The sequence below is a fragment of the Sciurus carolinensis genome, chromosome 8 (assembly GCF_902686445.1).
Source record: "Sciurus carolinensis chromosome 8, mSciCar1.2, whole genome shotgun sequence".
Taxonomy (NCBI): Eukaryota; Metazoa; Chordata; class Mammalia; order Rodentia; family Sciuridae; genus Sciurus; species Sciurus carolinensis.
In genome coordinates this window covers 72,452,716-72,475,406 of record NC_062220.1, presented here as the reverse complement: position 1 = coordinate 72,475,406, position 22,691 = coordinate 72,452,716, and the positions used below count along the sequence as shown (strand labels likewise).

General features: G+C 37.5%; 1 protein-coding gene across 1 annotated transcript in view; it reads left to right on the top strand.

The window, feature by feature from the left end:
• Positions 1-22,691, top strand: part of Dock4 (dedicator of cytokinesis 4) — a 445,877-nt gene that overhangs the window by 315,704 nt on the left and 107,482 nt on the right. The window contains 2 exon segments of the mRNA XM_047560480.1: positions 14,809-14,936; positions 17,487-17,621. Of these exon segments, the coding sequence (XP_047416436.1) occupies positions 14,809-14,936; positions 17,487-17,621 (263 nt within the window).

The following is a 22,691-nucleotide window of genomic DNA, read 5'->3' as shown; positions in this document are numbered from 1 at the left end:
TCTAGGGAACAATTCATTTTCTTGTCTTACAGATTTGAGAGACTACTTACATCCCTTGCCTCATGGCCCCCTCTTTCCTTTTCAGTGTCAGCAGCATAGTATTTCCAGATCTCTAACTCGGGTTCTTTTGGCTCTTTGATGTATAAGGATCCCTGAATTTGCTTTGGTCCCAATGTATGTCCAGGATAATCTCCCCATCTCAAGATTCTTAATTCAATTGCATCTACAAAGTTTCTTTATCCATAACATAATTCATAGGTTCCAGAAAATTAGGTTATGGACACATTTGAGGGATTATATTCTCCTACCACACAAGCATAGAAGAGACAGATTCAGAAGCAGTATGATGTTTTTTACATAAGAATGTAATCTAAGATCGCATTTATTTATTGAAAGTAAAAGAAATGAAACAGAAGTGCTATGGTTGTGTTAGCGTACGCATCCTGACCAGATAGACATTACAAATGATAGTTTCCTGATTAAAATTATAAATCAGAAATGAGGGGTAAGATAAAATATGGATAAGGCCATTTTAAGGAATCAACTCAATACATATTCAACTAAAAGAAAGAAGAATCTGAGAAAGTGACCTCATTTTCTAGTGGGTTTGTACTAGAGAGTACATTTGGCTGACACTTCAAGAAAATAAATTCCAATACATTCTGAAGAAAATGACCTTTGATACCCACGAAGAGAGATCTAGGAAGTTAACAGTGTACTAGAATTCAGTATTAGGCATGGTTCTCCAGAGAACCAGAACCACTCAGAATTGTGTATATATAGAAAGTGATTTATTATAAGGAACTGGCTCACATGATTATGGAAGCTGAGGAATTCTAAAATCTGTAGTTGGTAAGCAGGAAACTAATAATAACTAATGATATTGCTACAATCCAAAAGCAAAGATCTGAAAAGACAGAGAACCAATAGTGTAAGTTCCAGTCTGATTCCAAGTTCAAAGACAGGAGAAACCAATGCCCCAGCTCAAAGTCAGCCAGGCAGAGAGAGTTAATGCTCTGCTTACTCAGCCCTTTGTTCTGTTCAGGCCTTCAACAGATTGGATGAGTCCCACTCACTTTGAGGAGGACAACTGTGATTTACTCAGTCTCCCAATTCCAGTATTGGTCTCCTCCAGAAGCACCCTAACACACCCCAAATAATGTTTAATCAAATATCTGGGCATTCCATGGCCCATTTATGTGGATGCATTGAAATTAACCTTCACAAATCCCAAGGAGAAAAAAGCAGAGGAGGCATGCGAGGGAACCAGCATGACTGCAAAATATTCCCAGTTGAGTTTAACACGGAGAGAAGACAAAAGAAGGACACATACTAAAGTTAACACCAAAAATAGGGAACGAAATAATGTCATGGGAAGATACAAGCCAAATGGAGTTAAGGGTCATTGAGCAACTTCACGGTTGGACAGAGCAGGCAGGAAGACTGAATCACCCCTCAGTAGCAGCACCAGGGTCAGACCCTAGAGCATCTGACCCAAACTAAAGGACATAACTAACATTTGGAATCTGAGTAATTGGTATTTAGTTTCTAAATCACCTGGGGTCCAGGCAGTTTTATTTAAGGCAATAAAAATTAGTGACTCATTTTTTCCTTTTTTTGACCCAGATTTTGTTCCTCCTTTTTCTTGAAGGTCAGGAATAAAAGGGTCCGATGCATAGATTTGATGCACAGAGATTGGGAGGAAGGAGGAAACATGGAGGCTGGGAGCCAAGACAGGTAGTGTAGGGCATAGTAGTCAAGGTCAGGGGCAAAATCTTCTAGGCTTTGCAAGGTCAGATTCTGCTAGAGCTGTGGGTTTGACATTCATTTTGCATTTGTTCCTTTGCTTGGTATGTGATGATTTATTTATCAGAGATCTTCAGTCACTGCTGAGCTATTTTCTTGCTAAGAAGAAGTTATATGTTTCTGCTTGGGCATTATTGAGCAATTTGTTAAGCAAAACATAGTGCAGGAAATAGAAATAAGTATAAAGACCTAAATAATTTGCATGTATCATGTGCCTTTGGTGAGAAGCATGCTAAGGCTACTTACTTTTGCCTAGAGACTGAAAATCAAATGTTTATGGTAGGAAGTTAATGGGAAAGTGATCAAATATATATATTTGGTTTTTAGAGAAATTCCCTAGTCACCATGTGCAATTTTATAGATTTGAAACAAGGCTGCAATAGAAAATAAGGAAAGGGTGAGAGGGAATAAAGTCGAATACTTGACTATTTTTAAAGCTTACTTAAGGGTGATAAAATAAGGGAGGGATGTTTGATTAGGTTTATCTTTAAATTTGATAACTTCGAGAATAATATCGTACTGCAATTGATAATCCCCCATCAACTAGTAACTTTTATTTCTTAGAACTATAGTTCATGTGCAGTTTAGTGTTGGTTTTATTGCACTGTAAGTGACTAGGTGTCTTTCACAATTGAAAATGTGATTTAACACCATGGGCTGACACAGTACTTCTAGGCCAGATCTCACCTCTGACCTTCAAACCTAAATATCCAGCTGTCCTCTCAGCGTCTACATATGCATGTCTCATAGGCTTCTCAAACTTGGTATGTCTAAAATGGAAGCCTCAGCATTCTTCTTTCTAATCTTACGTCTCTCCATCTCTATAGGTGGCAACACCATCCACCTAGAAACCTCAGAGTCATTCTTGAAACTAACTTCTCCCTTTTGCCCTTTATCTGCACTCAAAACCCAGGTCTCTTCTGTGTCTCCATAGCATCTCTCACATGGGGTCCCTTCTCCCCACCCTGCTTCCCCATCTTCAGACTAGACTGCACCTGGCTTGAACTGCTTCCGTCCTTCTACACTCTCCTCCCATATCTCCTTTCTCCTATCTACTATGTAGCCATCATTGCTTTTGGAAACTTAACAGACCCAGCTCCTCACATTCAACCCATTTGTTTTGTTCTGTTTGGGGGGCATGCTTCAGAATTGATTTCCAGGCTCGTGATCTAGCCCTGACCACATACCTGTACCCGTCCCGTCGCCTTTCTGCTTTGCTCTGTCTGGAATATACTTTCTGCACTCCTTTTGACCCTAGTTTATCTCCAAGAACCCTTCAAGGTTCAGTTAAACTCTCCTTTTCTCAAGAAATCTCCTTTCTGCACCATCCAGCCCATTATCACTCTCAGCTTACTGTGTTTTGCTTCGAGATTGCCCAACACAACTCTTAACTAAACAGAGAATTGGGTATTCAGTTATTTAGTGTCCATCTCCCTCCCCCACACTAGAAGGGAAGTCCCAGCGGACAGGTCCTTAATTTACCCAGATCACAATTATATCTCCCACTTCCACAACAGTGACCGGTGAGCAGCAGGTGTTTGACAGATGTTTCTTGAGTATATACTGTGTACTGGTTGATGGAGTTAGGATTAGGATACAGCAGTTAAAGATACTGAAGAAATGATGTGTATTAAAAGAGACGGAGAAGAAAAGGAAATCTTATTGGAAAAGCAACCTCTGTGCTAGGAATGAGCATGAGAATAGTAGTGTAGAGGTAGGAGTCCCAAGCCAGTAGAGGGCACAGTTGACATAAGTAATAGTGCACATAGCATCAGTTTTGCATCCATGGTTGAACTAAAGCCAGTGGGTGAAATCTGTAAGCCACTCACACAGATCCTCCTTAATGCTGCACTCTTGTTTTCCTTGTTGATCCCAACATAGTCTAAATCTGCAGTGCTTTGCACTCTGGGTGTGTGCTACCTGTACTCCAGCGACAGAGAGGTCTGTCCTCAGGTTTGCACTATCTCTGACTTTGGCAGTTCATGTCCCAGTGGCTTTGATCTGAGTTCAGGCTTTTGCTGCTCTGGTGCTTCTCTGTAGTTAGCTGCTCTGCTCTTTGCAAAGTTGTGTGGTATTGAATACTCCCTTCCCCTCTCTCCTGAGTCTGCCACACAGCAGCTGCCTTGGTGTCTTGCTGACACCCAGCCCCTACCTGGGGCCCAGTATGTACAAAGAGATAGGTGGCTCTGTGTTCCACGTGGGACTGACTCTCAGGCCACAAAATTTATTGATAGAGGTATACCTCCTCACAGTGAAGCTAAAGGAAGACCCATACCAATATTTCTCTACCTCTTAATCTCATGGCCATGGGGAGCTCCAGTGGGGAGCACACAAAGCAAAAAGTAAATGAGACATTCCCTTATCCATTCAAAGGAGACAATAGAGTGAGCTCTAGCTGAAACATGGAGTGATTCTAGTGACACTTTCAAGGGCAGAATCTTCATAACAGATTCTTTTGATAAATGTGTGGAAAGTTAGTGTATGTTCAATTACAGGGGATTTTGGGGTTTTTTGTTTGTTTGTTTTTACAGTTTTTTGAGGGGATTTTACTTGATGGGTCCAAATGTTATCTCTTAAAGGTAAAAATTAGCATTTCAGCCAGTCAGCTTGTTTGGCATTTACTGGCTGATTCTGTTATTTGCACTGACTGACATTATCCTCGTAATGAAGAAAAAGCACATCTGCAGACTAGATATTCAGGTATTTCTTTTTTAATACACTACATGTGACTTACTTGTCTGTTTTTTTGCAAAAGATATTTTCTTAACAGTTGGCTGCCAATTGAATTTTTAGAAATTAAATTCCACTAACTACAGGAACAGATCAAATAAGCTTTAGCTTCCTTTCTAATTAAACATCACTAGACAGTATTTCCTGGCTCTGCAGCTTTCAGTTTCTTTTTCCTCTTTCTTTTTGTTCATCAATTACTTTGTAAATAAGTAAAGTTCCTAGTGAGATTCACTATTTAAAGGAGGCCTGCAATAAATGATTTTACAAGTCTGGATTTTAATAAAAGTATGGAATGTTTGGACCTTATGTCACTAGGTTTTTCTGGTAAACCTAAGACCAGACATCCTTTTTTTAATAGCCTATTTTCAGGCATAAAAAGAAATATGAGACTCCAAACCTAACTCCTAAAATGAATCAAAAATGATAATAAATCAGCCAAATATTGATAAAGGTACTTTCTCAGTTATATATACCTTGTTTGTATTTTTTATGATTTTTATTAGTATATAGAATCACATATTCTTTTATCCACAGACATAACATAATTGGTAAATCTCATTCCCAATTATTTCTTTTTTCCCTTTCCTCCTCTTTCCCTCTGACCCCCTTTCTCTACTGTAATGGTCTCCCTTCTATTTTCATGAAATCCTTTTTTTTCCCCTTTTTCCTCTAGTTTCTACATATGAGAGAAAACATTTGGCCCTTGACTTTCTGAATCTGGTTTATTTTGCTTAACATATTGCCTACCAGTTCCATGTATTTTCCTGGAAATGATATAATTTCATTCTTCTTCATAGATGAATAGAACTTAATTGTGTATATCTACCACATTTTTTTTTATCTATTCATCTGTTGATGGACACTAGGCTGGTTCTAAAACTTTGCTATTGTGAATTTTCCTGCTATAAATATAGGTATGCATTTGTCTCTTTACTATGATGACTTTAATTCTTTTCAGTAAACACCAAAGAGTGCTATAGCATGGTGGTTCCACACCAGTCTTTTGAGGACCCTCCATATTGATACCGTAGTGGTTGTACTAATTTATAACCCCAACAACAGTGTATAAGGGTTCCTTTTTCCCTGTATTCTTGCCAGCATTTATTATTATTTGTGTTCTTTTTTTCATTTTAATAATATATTTTATTTAACACAAAAATGCCCCCAAAATAACTAATTTGAAAGCAATAAATTGCTCATTAATTTCACATTTTAATAGGACTTTGAAATGTTATAAATTATCACTTCAAAATATAAGCAATATGAAAAATATGAACAAATAATTAATTTTACATTCTTTGTTCCTCTTAAGTCTTTGAGATGCTATGTATTATCAAGAAAATACTATATATAAATAATAGTTATTTTCACATTTTTCCAAGTTGGAAATGTAGACTGTTATCACTAAAAATGGAACAAAATCAAATTAACTATTTTAATTAATCTTTACATTCTTTTCTCTAAGTCATTAAATGAAATGATACCATTTCAGTGTGTATGTAATAAGAACAAAACTTATTTTTTTTCAGAGTCAGCCTGAAATGCAGTATGTTTTCATTTCAACATGGAAACATAAGTATATTGTGACTTTGACACTCTTCAATCTTGCTAACTCTTTAAAATGCAATCTGTTTCATTTCAATAAAAAAACTCTATACATAAATTATTGGTTATTTTCAATTCTTTTTGTTACTAAGTCATTGAAATGCATTGGTCATTTCAACATGTAAACTTTAGGATCAAATTAGTAACTAATTTTGCATTATTTTACTGTCTTCAAAATACAGTATGCTATTACTTCAATATGTAAACATTATAAGTACATTATTAATTAGTTACTCTATATCCTGTGTTTGTTACAATGTCTTGGACATACAAATGTACCTTTTATACTTAAAAGTACATCACCATTTTGGATGGGCCAAATTTCTAGTGCTCAGTGACACATATGGTTAGTTTATACCATAGTGAACAAGGTAACTCTAGTAGAAGAGAAGGAACAGAAAAATATGGAATATTTATATCATGAATGAAATATATACAGTACATTAAAAGAAAGCAACTTATGATAAATTAAGAGAAAACCTTTCACTTGAGGTTGAATAACTGAGGAGCTATTCAATAGCTTAGAAACCAGTTTGTATTGAAAACAGTATGTTAAAGGTAAACGTGAAAACAAAATCTAGGGCATAGGAGGATTAAATAATTTTGCAAAATGTCCTAAGAAAGAGTAGAGGGACAGATAAATCATAGAACATCTGTTATGTAAGTGACTTGAGGTAGGGACCATGTCTGATTTGCCTCTTCCTTTTTCATACATGGAACAGTATCTACCTTATACCAGATCCTTGGTGAGTTTATGTAAAATAAAGAGCAACTTTGTGGGGGGGAGGGGAAAAATATAATAAACATCATTACCCTATGTAAACGTAAAAATAAATAAATAAATAAAAAAAAAAAAAAAAAAAAGAGCAACTTAGCCCCAGAGGTCTGACACTTAGAAAAGGAGGTAGTAATTTATGATTGATGACGAAGTGGATAGAGACATAGTTTTCCCCCCTTTAATTGCAGATGCTTTTTTTAAAAAAATAAACATCCTAAGGCAATCTTAAATACAGGAAGATTAAAGTAACTCAGGGGATAAATTTATCAGCGTCAATAACTGCTACCTACTTCACAAAGGCATCCAAGAAATGTTTGAATAGTCCTGACTTGTGTCAAGTACCCATCAATGTAGACAAGGACATGTTGTACCGTGATTGGGTCAGCTCACATCACATACCCAACACTGGTGAGATAATAAGGTGAAGGAAAATAGATAAGAGACCCACAGGACTTCTCAGAGTCTTCTATTTCCTTCTTAGAGTTCTTCTTTTATACAGATCAGTTTATATACAAGCTCTCTAACACCAGTTTCATAGAACAATGGAATTTTACATATGTCTCTACAACTTGGGCTTCAGGCAAGAACACTGAATGTTTTAAAGACCACACATAAGTATTGAAACAACTCTTTTTACTGTGAAAATCACTCAGGACAAGTGGTCCAGTGCATGTCATTCTGGTGTACTACCTGCAGCATTGCCTTCAATTCTGCTTATACTTCAACAAGCATAAACTGTTGGTCTAAACTGCCATTAAACTGCCCTTGTCCACAGCAATGAACAGGGATTGGATAGAGCACATGCTTCACCTCCATCAAGCCTGTTAAGTCCTAAAGAAGACTCATGAGCATAGGCATTGTTATGGGATTGGAGGCAAAGTTAAGGACACAAAGTTGGGAACAGCGACTTAGGGCTGAGATGACAAGAGAGAGTAGAGTCTGTCATAAGGCAACTATTTATCTCTAGATGACACAGAGTGCCTGAGAATGTCTCCAGAGGTATCTGGAAGGACTCAGAAACTTCCCAAGATATCTGGTTGTTACTGAGATTCAACAGTCTTAGGTGGTTGACCTGAGAGCTCTGGGTCAGAACAGTGAAGTCTCTGCTAGAAAGTCCACAGAAAGACAGATGCAATGCATCCAACCGAGGTGACAGGACTCTGAGCAGTTTGTGCATCTGATTTGTGAGGCAGAAGAAAGACAAGCTGAGCTCTTGGAGGTTGTCCATCCACCTAAAATTGGTGAGAAAATTTCTGAAGTTTTTTCCCTTACAAGATTTAAAAGGGATTTTAAACAGACTAAGGCTGTCAAGATGGACCATCTGATCTATAAGGTTGGTAACTTCACTCAGATAAGCCTAATCTACTCCAAGATGATCAATGCATATCAGATCCAGAAAGTTCAGGATGCTTTTATAGTCAGATATTTTATCAATTTGCAAATCCCTACAGCAGAGGTGCAAGGACCCAAAGCTCTGCTCAATTTTCCTCCAAAGAAAAGAAAGAAATTGTCTTGTTTTCAAGGTACCATCAAGGGAAAGGTTCACTAATAATTCCATGGGTTCCTAGGATGACTGAGGCTCAGAATCTGAAGTTACATTTCTGATATGTGTAACACTCTGCTGGGCTTCTTGTAGTTTCAGGTTAGAGTGCTGTGAGAAAACACAAGACTGAAAACAGAAAGGTAACATGGTCCTGATCTCAGAGCATGTGGTCCTGCAGACTGCATCCTGCCTTAAATCTAGGATCCTCAGTTCTGTGCAGGCAGGATCTGAAGACCATCAATCATGGCTTTCCAGATTTCATAGTATGACTCCCGTACACTCAGTTCCCCAATAGGGAGACAACAAAAGGGCCAAATTCTCACCATTGCCTTCAGTATCTTCTTATGCCCACCCAAGGATGCAGCAATGAACAATGGAACCAAAAGGTCTCTTGGGAGCTCCTCAAGAGCATGGACAGCTGCAGCCTCATTACTCACTAGACTCTGTGCAGCAAACTCTAGCAGTGTGGCTGGGGCAATTTGTTCCATCTTCTTGAACCTACTTTGAAGATTCAGAAAAATCTTCAAACTCATCCAATGTAGTGGAAGTCCCTCAGCAGTGGAAGCCCCTCACTTCCTCTCAGGAGCTTACCACATGCACCACCAGACTTGGTAGCGCTCTGCCTTATTTGTATTCTTGATGACTGTCATTCTAACTGGAGTGAGATGAAATCTCAGTGTGGTTTTGATTGGCATTTTCCTGATTGCTAAGGATGTTGAACATTTTTTCCTTTATTTTTTGGACATTTGTGATTCTTCTTTTGAGAAAGGTCTGATTAGTTCATTTGCCTATTTATTGTTGGATTACTTGTTTTTTTAGTGTTAAGTTTTTTGAGTTCTTTATATATTCAGGATATTAATCCTCTGTCAAAAGAATAGCTGGCAAAGATGATCTCCCATTGTAGAGGTTGTCTTTTCACTCTGTTGATTGTTTCCTGTGTCATGCAGAAGTTTTTTAATTTATGCCATCCCATTTATTAATTCTAGGTATTATTTACCTAGCATAATGGGTCATTGAGGAAGTTGTTGCCTGTGCCAATGTGTTGGAGGGTTAACCTTATGTTTTCTTCTGGCAGTTGCATTTTCTGGTCTAATTCGTAGGTCTTTGATCCGCTTAGAGTTGAATTTTGTGCAGGGTGAGAGATAGGGATCAGTTTTGTTCTCCTACATATGGATATCCAATTTTCCTGTTTTGGGCCCCTTTGTCAAGACTCAGATGGCTGTGGGTTTGTCACTGTGTCTTAATCACCACTTGTGTAGTACTTACTACATTCCAAGTATTGTTAGCTCATGTCATCTTTAAGACAATCCCAGGAGGATGTACCATTGTTATCCCTATTTTACAGATGAAAAGACTGAAGAACAGAGAAGTCAAGGGAATAGGCGAAGATCACACAACTAATATTTGACAGAGCTGCAATTAAAATCTCATTCTGATTTTAGAGTCCACGAATAGAAAGAAGGCCTCAAATAGGGACCTTGAACAGAGTCCATGGTACAAATTAAGTGGAATTTTTAATTTTGATGAATTCCAATCATCACTTTTTGGTAGTTAGTAGCTTTTAGTACCTGTCTAAGAAATCTAGCTTAGAGTCACTAGGATAGATCCTGTGTTTTCTTCCAGGGGATTTATGCTTTTAGCTTTACATTTAGGTCCACAATACATCCCAAGTTAATTTTTGTATACAGTATGAGGTAACGATAGAGGTTCAGCTTTTTAACTGGGTATCTAGTTGTTCCAGCACCATTTGTTGAAAAACTTACCATTTCTACATTGTCTTGCCTGACAGTTCTTAAAGAAAAAATGGTTTAGAGACATTGACGTATTTCGTTGAATTTATTTCTTTGTGGTTCATATATGTTGTTAGAAATTGCATTGCTAGCTGGTTATGGTGATACACACCTGTAATCCCAGCAATCTGGGAGGCTGAGTCAGGAGGATCACAAATTCCAGGTGAACCTCAACAACTTAGTGAGACCCTTTTTCAAGTTGAAAAATATAAAATAAAAAGGACTGGGGATATAAATCTATGTTAAAGCACCCTGAGTTCAATCCCCAGTACCAAAAGTGTATTGCTATTTAATTTTAATTTCTTATTATTACTATATATAGAAATATAATTGATATTTGCACATTAAATTCATATTTTGTCATCACTTAATTTACTTAATAGGTCAGTAACATTTTTTAGTTTTATAGCATTTTCCATATTGATAATTGTATATGCTATGATTAGAGAGAATTTTACTACTTCCTTTTAATCTATAAGCATTTTTCTTCTTTTTTCTATTTTTAAAATTACCTTGTTACATTGGCCAGACTGACAGACAGTGCTGAAGTGAACTGATAAAATTGGGTAGCCTTCCTTTATTTTTTGTTGTTAGGGAGAAACTATTCAATTTTTCAATACTAAGTATTGTGATAGCCAAAAGTAGGCATTTCATTAATGCCCTTTATCAATTTGAGGAAATAGCTTTTTGTTCCTAGCCTCCTGAAAATTTGTATTATGACTGGTACTGAATTTTGTCACAAGATTTTTCTGGGAGCTGGGGCTGTAGCTCAGTGGCAGAGCACTTGCCTAGCACATGTGAGGCACTGGGTTCAATCCTTAACACCACCTATAAATAAAAAAATAAATAGTCATTCTGTCCATCTACAACTACAAAAAAATTTTTTTTAGAAAAAGTTTTTTCTGTATTTATAGCTAATATGGCAAAGTGCATTGATCAATTTTCAAGTATTAAAAGCACTTTGCATTTTCTTGAGAAATATATTCTAGTAGAATGAATATGCTGTAGTTGTTTTGCTCCTATTTCATAATAATTTTTAAATTCATGTTTATGAAGAATGTCAGTGTGTAGTTTTCTTATCTTGTAATGTCTTTGGCTGATTTGGACATCAGGGTAGTGCTACCCTCATAAAATGAAGTATAGTCTCTATTCTCATATCTGGGAAAATTTGCATAGGCTTGGTATGACTTCTTTTATAAATCCTTCATAAAACTCACCAGTGAAGCCATCTGGACTTAGAATTTTCCTTGTAGGAAGGATTTTAACTACAGATTCAGTTTCTTTAATAAATAAATGTGGAGTTTACTTGGACTAACCATTCATTCTTGAGTGAGTCAAGTGAAATTATAATTTATGCAAGTATTTAAAAGATCCACATAAATTTTTATAAACCAAGGATAGTCATTTGAATTGTCACACAGATGACATCTTTTAGAAAACCAGAGCAGGGGGTTCCATAATTACGGATTCACCTACTTAATAAAACGGGTTTGCAACATCAGAACCAGTACTCATGGCCCTTTTGTGATCATCCACAGAAATACACAGCTAGAAAAAAAAAAAAGAGTTGAGTCACTGATGCGCATAATCTCAGTGGAGGGTTAAAAAGAAAAGAAAAACAAAAAAAACAAGGCTGTGCTTTCATTTCCATTCCCATACACAGATGAAGAGAGGATGGAGATGGGAAGAGACAGGTGCTAGAAACTCCAGCTTTGGGACTGGGAAGGGCCTAGTTGGCAGAGTTTGAATCCTGGCTTAGGCACCTATCAGTGGGGCAGCCTCACTCAAAGTCACTTAACATCTGAACTTGCAAAATACAATAGGATCTTCTCAGTTGAGTTGTTTTTAGGATTTAAGATTGTAACCAATGTGAGATAGATGTATGTGTGTATCTAGATCTCCATCTCCATCTATACCTATTTATTTTCCCTAGGAGTGGTGGGTCAGTATTCACGATTTCATTTTTCATGGTTACTTTATAGAACCTAACTACTATTGATGACAAAACCAACTGTACCAGGTGCAGTGTAGCAATTGATGACAAAACCAACTGTACCGGGTGCAGTGTAGCACACACCTGTAATCCCAGTGGCTGGGGAGGCTGAGACAGGAGGACAGTGAGTTCAAAGCCAGCTACAGCAAAAACGAGGTGCTAAGCAACTCAGTGAGACCCTATCTCTAAATAAAATACAAAATAGGCATGGGGATGTGACTCAGTGGTCAAGTGCTCCTGAGTTCAATCCCTGGTCCCCACCTCCAAAAAAAAAAAAAAAAAAAAATTGCCCTTATCTTTCTTCTCTGATACTGTATGATTTTTAGTATAGTAGTACAGTTTTTCAGTATTAAAAAAAACTTACTTTTAGGATAAACTGCTTCATCTGGTCATGAAGTAATATGTTATATAGTATTAGAGTCGATTTGCTAAAGTTTTAGAAAGGGTTTTTGTAAAGAAATTTTCTGAAAAAGTGTAACTTCATAGGCTTTAGAGATTGGGAGAGGAGACACAACAAATAAAAGATGGCATCAATTTTTACAAAGATGTATAACAACTTGGTAGGTAAGGAAGACTGAAATGTGAGCATGTGTGGGGAGTTAGCCTAGAGCCAATGAGTGAAATAATTTATACCATAGAACCTCAGAAGATTCAGGCAGGCTTTAGAAAGGACCAAGAATTGAGACTATCAGGAACCTTTGAAGTTTAAGAGTACTATGCATATGAAACTTGGTTTTAAAATCTTTACAAGGAATAGGTACCACTTCACCCTTTTTTGCACCAATCACTACCTTTATTTATCAAAAAATTAAAAATTTACACTATACAGAAAAGTGAATTAAATATCACCTGAAGTATCAGACACAACTAAATTTTGGCATGCGGTTTCATATTATAATCGAAGCTTTACATTTAAACCGAGACTTCTACACTCTACTTCCTTTCTGGGTTTTTTTTTTTTTTAATATTTTTTTTTAGTTGGTGCTTGACACAATACCTTTATTCATTTATTTACTTTTATGTAGTACTGAGGATAATACCCAGTGCCTCACACATGGTAGGTAAGCACCTCACCACTGAGTTGGTGATCACAGCCCCTCCTTTCTGGATTTTAAATTAACTTTAAGATAGTTTCATGGTCCCCAGAGAGGGAACTGGCCAATTTCTCTCCAAAGCAACTGACTGGCCTAATATTCAGATACTGAAATATGGGGGTTCCATGTGAACATCTGGAGGCCTTCAGTCCAGCAGTAAAGCTTCACCAGTGCACAAACTTAACAAGGCACACAAGAGGTAGTTGGGTTGGTTGGTTTTTTTCTTTCCAGTTAGCCTTTTAGTTTTTCATTTGTAAACATAAATGAATAATGAAAGACCTCTCCAGATATTGGTGAAAACTCTAATTTGAAGGCAGAAGCTAAAATAAGAAAGAAAACAATAACTTGAAAGACAAAAAAGATAATTCAGGGATACCTGCAAAATACCCAAAAATTATCTCTGACATTTCCAAAGGGGATTGTGTATCCCAGAAGAATTGTACATCCATGAAGCATGAACAGGAAACTGTAAAAGAGAATAGTCAGGGGAGTAAACAATAATGGCTAAATAATGAAAATGCAAAACCTATGGTTTAAAATTATGAAAAATTTCAAGATGACTGCAACACAGCATAGCATGAAATCATATATGGGACCCCTCCCCTCCCAAGGGACCTACGTGATCATACAAACCCAGACACTAGATCAGGGATTAAGAAAGCTCTTGGAAATGAAATATATGATAGCATGAATAAGAAAACTGAATTGAAGAGTTGGAAGATAAAATATGGAAACTGCCCAGGAAATTGGACAAAAAGATGGAAGAATATTCAAGAAAAACAGAAGATAGAATAGAGATTCACAGTGTAAATTTGGAATCTCAGAGGATAGAGAAAATGGAGGGAAGAAAATAATTCTAGAAATAATAGAAGACAAGTTCCCAAACTGAAGGACTTGGGTTTTTAAATTGAAAGGGCCAAAATAATACACTTACTATGAAATGCTGAATTTCCTTGGACAAAGATAATTTCCCAACAACTTTCAGAGAGAGAGAGAACCAAAATAATTGGCTCACATACAAAGGGCTGGGAATCAGAACGGGAGCAAAACCATAATGTTCACTTAACCAGAAATTGTGATATAACTACTATTTTGAAAGACTGTGGAGAAGGGAGGGGAGTAAAAAGACTGAATCATCATTTACCATAGTAAGAAGTCAGTGGACGGTCTGTCTCAGTGAAAATTCACGAAAGAGCAAGAGAAGCATTCAATTTAGAAATTTGGAGGTAAAACTCTTGGAAAAGAAGAAAACCTGTTTCAACTAAAAGGCAAAGGTCTTTTGAATGTAGGAATTATATTGGGGAAATAAAGCTACTATTTTTTAATGTAAATCATGTAGAGCTGGTGCCCTTGTAATTACATGTGTTACTAATTTAACAATTAAAATGGAATTAAAAAGTAGATAAGGATGCATTGGGTTTTGCGTGGGACTTTAACAGATGTGACAGTAATGATTCTGCTCTCCCCAGATTCCCGGTACATTCTCCTGCCTGTCGTGTTACATCACCTCCACATTCACTTGCAAGAACAGAAGGACTTGATCATGTGCGCACGTATCCTTAGCAACGTATTTTGCCTCATCAAGAAAAATAGTTCAGTAAGTAAATACAGGTCATATAGTATGTAGTTCCCATCAAATAGCTTTTGGTAGTAAAATTTTAAACATCTTCAAAGAAACCCAACAGAGAAACCCTCTGAGACTCAGTTTCATTTGCCACTGGACTGGGTTTTTTTGCCTTTTCTCGGAAGGAATTTTTTTTTACCCTTGTGGGATTACTGTAACCCTAGCTAACCTGGGTTCTTAAACTTAGGTTTCAAGAAAGAACTGAATACCAAGTGAGAAAAATTAGAAAGCTCAAAGCCTCCCACATGTGTCTTTAATCTTGATGTGATGAACACTCTGTGGCAAGAATAAATTACTACTTGCAAAGAAGTTGTTGGGGTCCATTCTGTGAGACCACATCAGGATGCTCAGAGCTTGGCTTCAGCCCTTGGGCCTCGTCCCATGGAGATTGTGGAAGCAAAGGACAGCCCCAGGAGACTAGGGATAACTTGCAATACAAGCATTACTTTGCCCCCAACAATAGTTATCTAAATTGTTTAGGCTTTGGGGATTCTTGTCCATGTGCTTGACTCTTGATGCAGTGTATTGTGTTAGAGAATGTGGTGCAAAATAAGAAAAACAGCATACTTGTTTATAAATGGGACAAACCAGGGTATTTCTATTCATGGCTCAGGGGTTTTGTGTGAAATGCACATAGGAAGGATGTCCTGTTCCAGTTCTGTCAATCTGCAACTGTTAAATATTATCCTTATTGGTAACAGGTTGTACAAGGCAGAATTTTGGCAGTGAGTGTTGAAATGCCTGTGTCTGTGCTTCCCTAATACCCCTGTGCTTCACTTTCCCCATTTTTGTCACTGTTATGATCAGCTCTGAAGAACTGGGATGGGTTCCCAAGGGAGCCGTGGAGAGAGGGCCCCAGTAGTGTGGGAACAGAGTTGGTGTTTTAGTCAGCTTTTTCACTGCTGTGACTAAAAGAACACAACCAGCACAACTGTAGAGTAGGAAAAGTTTATTTGGGGGCCCACAGGTTCAGAAGTCTCAATCCATAAACTACCAACTCCATTCCTTAGGGCTCCAGGTGAGGCAGAACATCATGGTGGAAGAGTGTGGCAGAGGGAAACAACTCACATGTTCATGAGGAAGCAGAGAGAGACTCCACTTGTCAGATAAATATATACCCAAAGCCATTCTCCCTCCCACCTCCTCCAGCCACACCCTACCACTGAGTTAATCCCTATCAGGGGATTAAATCACTCATTGGGTTAAGACTCTTACAAGCCAACAATTTCTCCTCTCAACCTTCTTGTATGTCTCACACATGAGCTTTTGGGAGACACCTCACATCCAAACCTGAACAGTAGTATTTGAGGGAAAAAGGCTAAAAGCCCTGAATCTAAAATGTGATGACTGGTGTGTACAAAGGGACAGTTCACTTTTACCCACCTTGGTGATCCAGGCCCCAGAGGAATGGGTTAGAAGAGTGGCAACAGGGAGAAGCCATACATTCTGATTTAAAACTCCCGCTGTAAATACATAGTGGGAATATTTTTCCAAATTATAATTACTACAGTTAAAAAGTAAGCTAAATTGTTCACTATGCAAAACCAAAAATAAATATCAGCAGTAGTGGAAGTTCTCCTTCTCTATTTCAATTTGGAAGTTGCAACCAGGTTTTGGACCTTGCTGATAAGGATTTCAGAACAGAAACCTACTTATTGGAGGGGAACCTTGGTAGCTTTCTTGCAAGTATAGCAAGGTTCATAAAATCATAACCTAAAAGCTTGTTGGAACTTCACACTTTCTACCAGTATTCTTTACAAAGAGTGATCTCCTTGGTAAGGAGCATTTGTACACAGAGGTTTGTCTTGTGCAAGTATAATAAAAGAACCCAGATCCACCACATACAGTCAACGCAGAGCAATTTGAATATCTCTCTCAAATCCTGGGGACTTGAGTAGTATTAACTGTGCTTCAGGAAAGCAGTTCTTGTCATGGTTGAACCTAGCTCCATGCTAGCTAAGGGTGTTTGTCTAGACTAATCACCATTTCCTAATATTTACATGTAGGATTTTTTTAAAATCATGTTTTGTAGGAATAGTTATTTGCATATCAACCAGAGTTTGGGAAAATGACCTGTGTAGCTCCAGTGCAGAGAAGAGTAAATGTAAGCCCAACTGGGAATCACGGAATTACAGACTTTAAGAATCAGGGGAGCCTCTTAGTGAGGAAGCAGGCCTAGAGAGGCAGACCGACTTGCCTGAGATACCTGCCTATTAGAGGCATAGCTGTCATTCTCGGTTGACCTGTTGTGCTTCCTGTGGTCTCACCCCACCTTTTCATTTGTATCTCAGATATCCACTGCACAGCCAGGTGGTGTACCCTTGGGCAAGCTGTTACTGCTCTGGGCCTTGGTTTTCTGTGAGGTCATTCACTTAAGAGAGGTCCAGGGCTCTCATTCTCTTGAGTTCTCTTGAGTCTTCGATTCTATATTTGGAAATGGACCTTTTCCCCTTTTGCAATTAAAGAGAGAATAATACACCTATTAAGCCACAATTTCCTGAAGACTTTTTTTTCCCCCCTAAGGAAAAATCTGTGTTGGAGGAAATAGATGTGATAGTGGCCAGCCTGCTGGACATCCTGCTGAGGACCATCCTGGAGATCACCAGCCGACCTCAGCCATCCGGCTCCACAATGAGGCTCCAATTCCAGGATGTAACTGTAAGATTAAAGCAAATGGCACTTGGAACAGGGCCTAATTTGGCTTCTTAAAGCTTCAGTCACTTTGAGGGTGGGTTACTGTAAGAATCCAGGAAATTCAAACTTGGGAGAATATCTGCAAACGTTTCAAATGTATGTGAGGTTTCCTTAATTTTGTAAGAAAACTGGGATATGAATCTTGTGGTTAAAAGATCTTGCAGCAAGCATTTTCTAATTTCAGAAAGCTAACTTTGATATTAGTTTCTGTTTTGCCCAATTTAATCTACAATTTTATATTCCCAGTTCACTTAGTAACTTTTCATTCTCTTTTCACCTATCAGATTGCCTGAGGAACCAAAAATGGTGAAATAGGGCCATGGGAGTCAGGGGCCTTGGATTCTAATTTTGGATTTTTCATTGTGTCTAGCCAGGGTCTTTACTTTGCTAAACTTCAGTTCCCTCAGCTATGAAATAATAAGATTTGACCTGGTAAATTCTAAGGGGCCCTTCAAGCCCCACTATCTGAGGAGTCTAATGTAAATAATGCAATTCACATAAACTATTAAGAAATGATGTATCTGACAGTTTACATATATGTACATATATATATTTAAATATGTGTACACACATTTTTTTTCTTTCAGCAGTGCTAGAGGCCTGTACATACCAGGCAAGCTCTGTACCAGTGAGTTATCCCTAGCCATTACACACACACATTTCTATTTAAAATACACATTCAACTACTAAAAAATATCTTTAGTCTTTATTGAGAATGTTCTTGCAAGCATATGGTATCATTTGCAGAAATGTCATTAGATACTGTTGTTTTCACATATAAATTATTTACGAAAGCATCAACCTTTTCCATTAGTTTTACCTATAGTGTACTGTGGAACTGCTGTCTTAAAAATGCTTGCCTAGGCCCTAATGCAAACAATTTTTTTTAACTTAAAATAATAAGTCTGCAGCAGTTTTCCTGCAAAAGTTGGCTGTTTCAGGATGGCTATCTTTATGTTGCTTTCTTCTCACTTCTGTTGCTGAGATTTACCTGAACTAATGAAATTCTGGTTTGGGGAAGTAAAGTTAAATTCTTTCTGTTTATTAAACTAGAGTTGAAAGTAGCATGAAAAGCTTCCTAATGAGTATAGTTGCCACACTGCTTCTTTAAAAGAAGTGTAAATTGCAGTCTCTCATTGGCCTAATGGAATTTCACCTGTAAAATGGGGCCTGACTTCTAGAGTTTGCTGCATGTACTTATCACATTACCTGTTGCACAATAAATTCTCACACCATATTACTGCTGCTTAATGCCAATGGAGTTCAAAAGTTTGGGGGTTTTGTTTTAAATATGGGGGACTTTTTTCATCTTTTTTTACATTAAACTTTTCATTTTGATAAGTATAATATGCAGTCAAAGGAAATAATATAAAGCTATCCCACGTGCCATTTACTTAGTTTTCTCAATGGTAACCTCTTGCAGAATTCTAGAACAACACCACAACCAAAATACTGACATTAATAAAATTAGGATGCAGAATATTTCCATCACCCTGAGTATTACTTGTGTTTCCGTTTTATAGCTAAACCCACTTCCTTTGCACCTCCACCTCCTCCTTAACCCCTGGCAACCACAACTCTGTTCTCTATTTCTCTAATTTTGTCGTTTCAAGAAGGTTATATAAATAGAATCATATAGTATGTGATCTTTTGTGACCTTTTTTAAACTTGACATAATTCTCTGAAGATTCATCCAGGTAGTTGTATCGCTAGTTCCTTTGTAATTATGAGTATCACTCCATGGTATGATAAAACATTGTGTGTTTAACCATTCACCCACTAAAGGTCACCAGGTTTGTTTCCAGATTTCAGCTATTGCCCATTGTGTATAGGTTTCATGTGAACATAGGTCTTATTTTCTGTAATATAAATTCCCAGGGTTATAACTGCTAACCCATATGGTAACTGCATGTTTAAATTTTTAAGGAACTACCTAATTTTTTTCCACAGTGGCTATGCCATTTTATATTCCCATTTATGAATAGGTTCTCAACACCCTCATTACTTTTGGTATTGTAACTTAACTTTTCTCAAGGGTGGGGTGCTTTCTGATAGGTATAGAGTGATCTCTTATTGTGGTTTTCATTTGTATTTCTCTAATAACTAATGACACCTACATTCTTTTCATATACTTATTTGCATCTATGTATCCACTCCAGTGAAATGTTTCTTTATATCATTTCCATTTTCTTATTGAATTGCTCTTTTACTGTTGAGTTTTGATGGTTCTTTATATATTCTACATATTATGTAGTTCATTATTCAAAACATGGTTTGTTGGTGTTTTCTCCCACTCTGTAGTTATTTTTTTTTTTCATTCTCTTACCAGAGTTTGCAAAAGCAAATATGTTTAGCTTTAATGAAGTCCAGTTTATTAAATTTTCCCTTTTTTGGATCCTGTATTTGGCATCAAGTCTAGGAACTCTTTTGTCTAGTTCTGTATCCTGAAGTTTACCACCTAGTTTTTTTCCTAAAAATTTTTTAATTTTGTAATTAGCATCTAAAACCATGAAACATTTTAAGTTAATTTTTTGTGCAAGTTGTGTTGAATCATTTTAACACCTCCATCATCTCAATGTTGACATCTGTTGACAGTCTTTTTTTCATTCAGTTTGAGATATTCTTGATTCTTGGTGTAATGATCTTCATTTGAAATCTAAACAGTTCTGTGTTATAAGATTCTGGATCTTATGTAAGCCTTCTGTTTTTGCTGAATTTATGCAGTCTCATTCAGTTTGGAAAGAAGAAGATTCCAACTTATTATGACCAGATGGAGGTAGAAGCCCAATCTTGACACCTGAGGGAAGAGGGATCCTTGTTACTGCTTGGCAGGATGGAAAGTTCTGGCCTTATACTTAATCTCTACTGACATCATTGTGGGAATGGCCCTGTTATTCCTGGGCAATAGTGAATGTCCTGACTCTCTAGGAGTCCTCCTCTGGCACCACCCAGTAGGGAGAGAAAAGTGTGATTGTTACTGCCAGGTAATAATGGAAGTCCCCACCTTCACTGACACTTCCCACTGGGGATGAAAGTATCTGCTCCCTTTGGGCTTTATCTGACATAGCCCTAGGAGAGATATTGGGGCTCCTTATTACAACTTCATAAAGGTGAGAGTCTAGGCTCCCACCTCACCTTCAAGGTGGAAATGTGGGTGAAGCCAACAGTTTTTGTGGTGTTCACCTGGAGTATAGTAGTTATTACTTAAACTATTGTCTTGTCAGGCTCCCCTTTCCTGGTCCTTTGGTTACAGCGCAGGCTTCTCTTAGGGTCCCCCCTGACTCCAAAAACTATTGGTGTTTCAGGAATGCCTGCTTCTTTTAATGCCAAGTTTGGAGTAAACAAGGGGCAAAAAGAAAACAGCACCATGACCTTCCTTGGGTCCTAATTTTCCTATTCAGTCTGTCTTCTCTCTCCAGCTTTCAGAGTCTTCTTCTGTTTGTCTCTTTATATATAATTTCTAGGTTTTTAATTTTACTTAGCAGGAATAGTAGGGGGATGTATACTTACCTTTTTAACTAGGGATAAGGGAAGTCTTCATTATAGTTTTGATGGTAACATGTAACTATTTCCTGGAAATAAACCTGTTACATGAAACTTTAATAGCCCAGCAAACAGAATCATAGCAAATGCTGCACAAGGTTAAGTACTGCCTGTGGTCATAAGCTAAAATGCTTGCCTCATCTCTATGGGGTATTCTTGTTCTTTAGGTCATCACAGTGCAATAACCAGTGAGAAGCAACAGACTCAAAGAAGGCAGTGAGTCAGGCTTGTGGGTGATATAGGGGGTGGGGCAGACATGGTGACCATCCTGATACTAAATTTTAGAAAAATCACATAAAGAGAGTCCTTCCCACACAACTCTGTGGTGCTCTTTGCTGTGTGAAAAGCTTAACTCTTCAAGAAATGTGAGATGAAATTTTCTAGGAAACTCATCCAAATTCTTTTGTGACTCTACCTTCTATGACTCTGTTTTTATGCTTTAAGACATTTTTTTTGGAGGACTCAGGCAGACCTGGTTTGATTTACTGTTTCACTGACTGCAGGATGTGGGTTGAGTTACGCATGTCTCTAAGCCTCTGTTTATCTTTAAAACAGAAAATAATTTTCCTCATCCCGAAGTTAATGACAGGATTTCGTCAAATCTGTCAAGGTGTTTAAACGGTATCTGGTCTAAGAATAAATTTTAAACATTAGTTATTGTGGCAACAACAGGAGTCACGCTAATATTGTCAATATTGCAGACATCTTTTGTGGTTATAACTAATTCTACGGTGAGATATGTGCTTTGGTCATTCACCAAGTCATTTTACCCTAGGCACAGAAGATCTAATTTCCTCCTCATTTTCCCGCAAGAGAACAGGCTGTCTGAACTGGGAGTCTTTATGTAGCAGTTCCATATTGAGCACCTTTCAGTCTTTGCAGGCACATGTTTTAAAAAGTGCCCGTGCTGAGTGGACACACTGTGGGCAAAAGCAATTCCCACAAGCATGTCATGACGAGTTTCTCCATGCTCTGTTAAGTACCATGGTTGTGACCCTGCCTCCCAGCAACCCCAGCATGAGGACAGGCTTCTGCTGTAACATAATTCCAAATAACAGTAGTCTTATTTTTACCATTTAAAAGGATTGTACTTTTTGTTCTTCTACCAACTGTTCTTTAAACTTTAAAATGTTCTCTCTGGCTGGAAAAAAAAAAAAAAAAACACCATTGTAATCGGTTCCTTTCAAAAATCTAATTGTACATAGAAGCAGATTGTATAAAGCAACATAATGGCCATTTGCCTCACACCCTCAACTAATTGGACTCCTGAGTTCCTTACAACTTATAAATGCTTCTTTGCACATAATTCTGTTAAGAACCACTTCAAGTGCAGTTGACTCAGCTCAGCATAGACAACATCTAAGACAGATACTCTGTATGCTTATCTAAAGTTTTCATGTTCGTAATTAGAAAGGGAGGGTACAGGAGAATTCTGTTAAAATATCTGGAAAAAAGCATGAATGTATTTATTGAAAGGTTTCTTGACACATT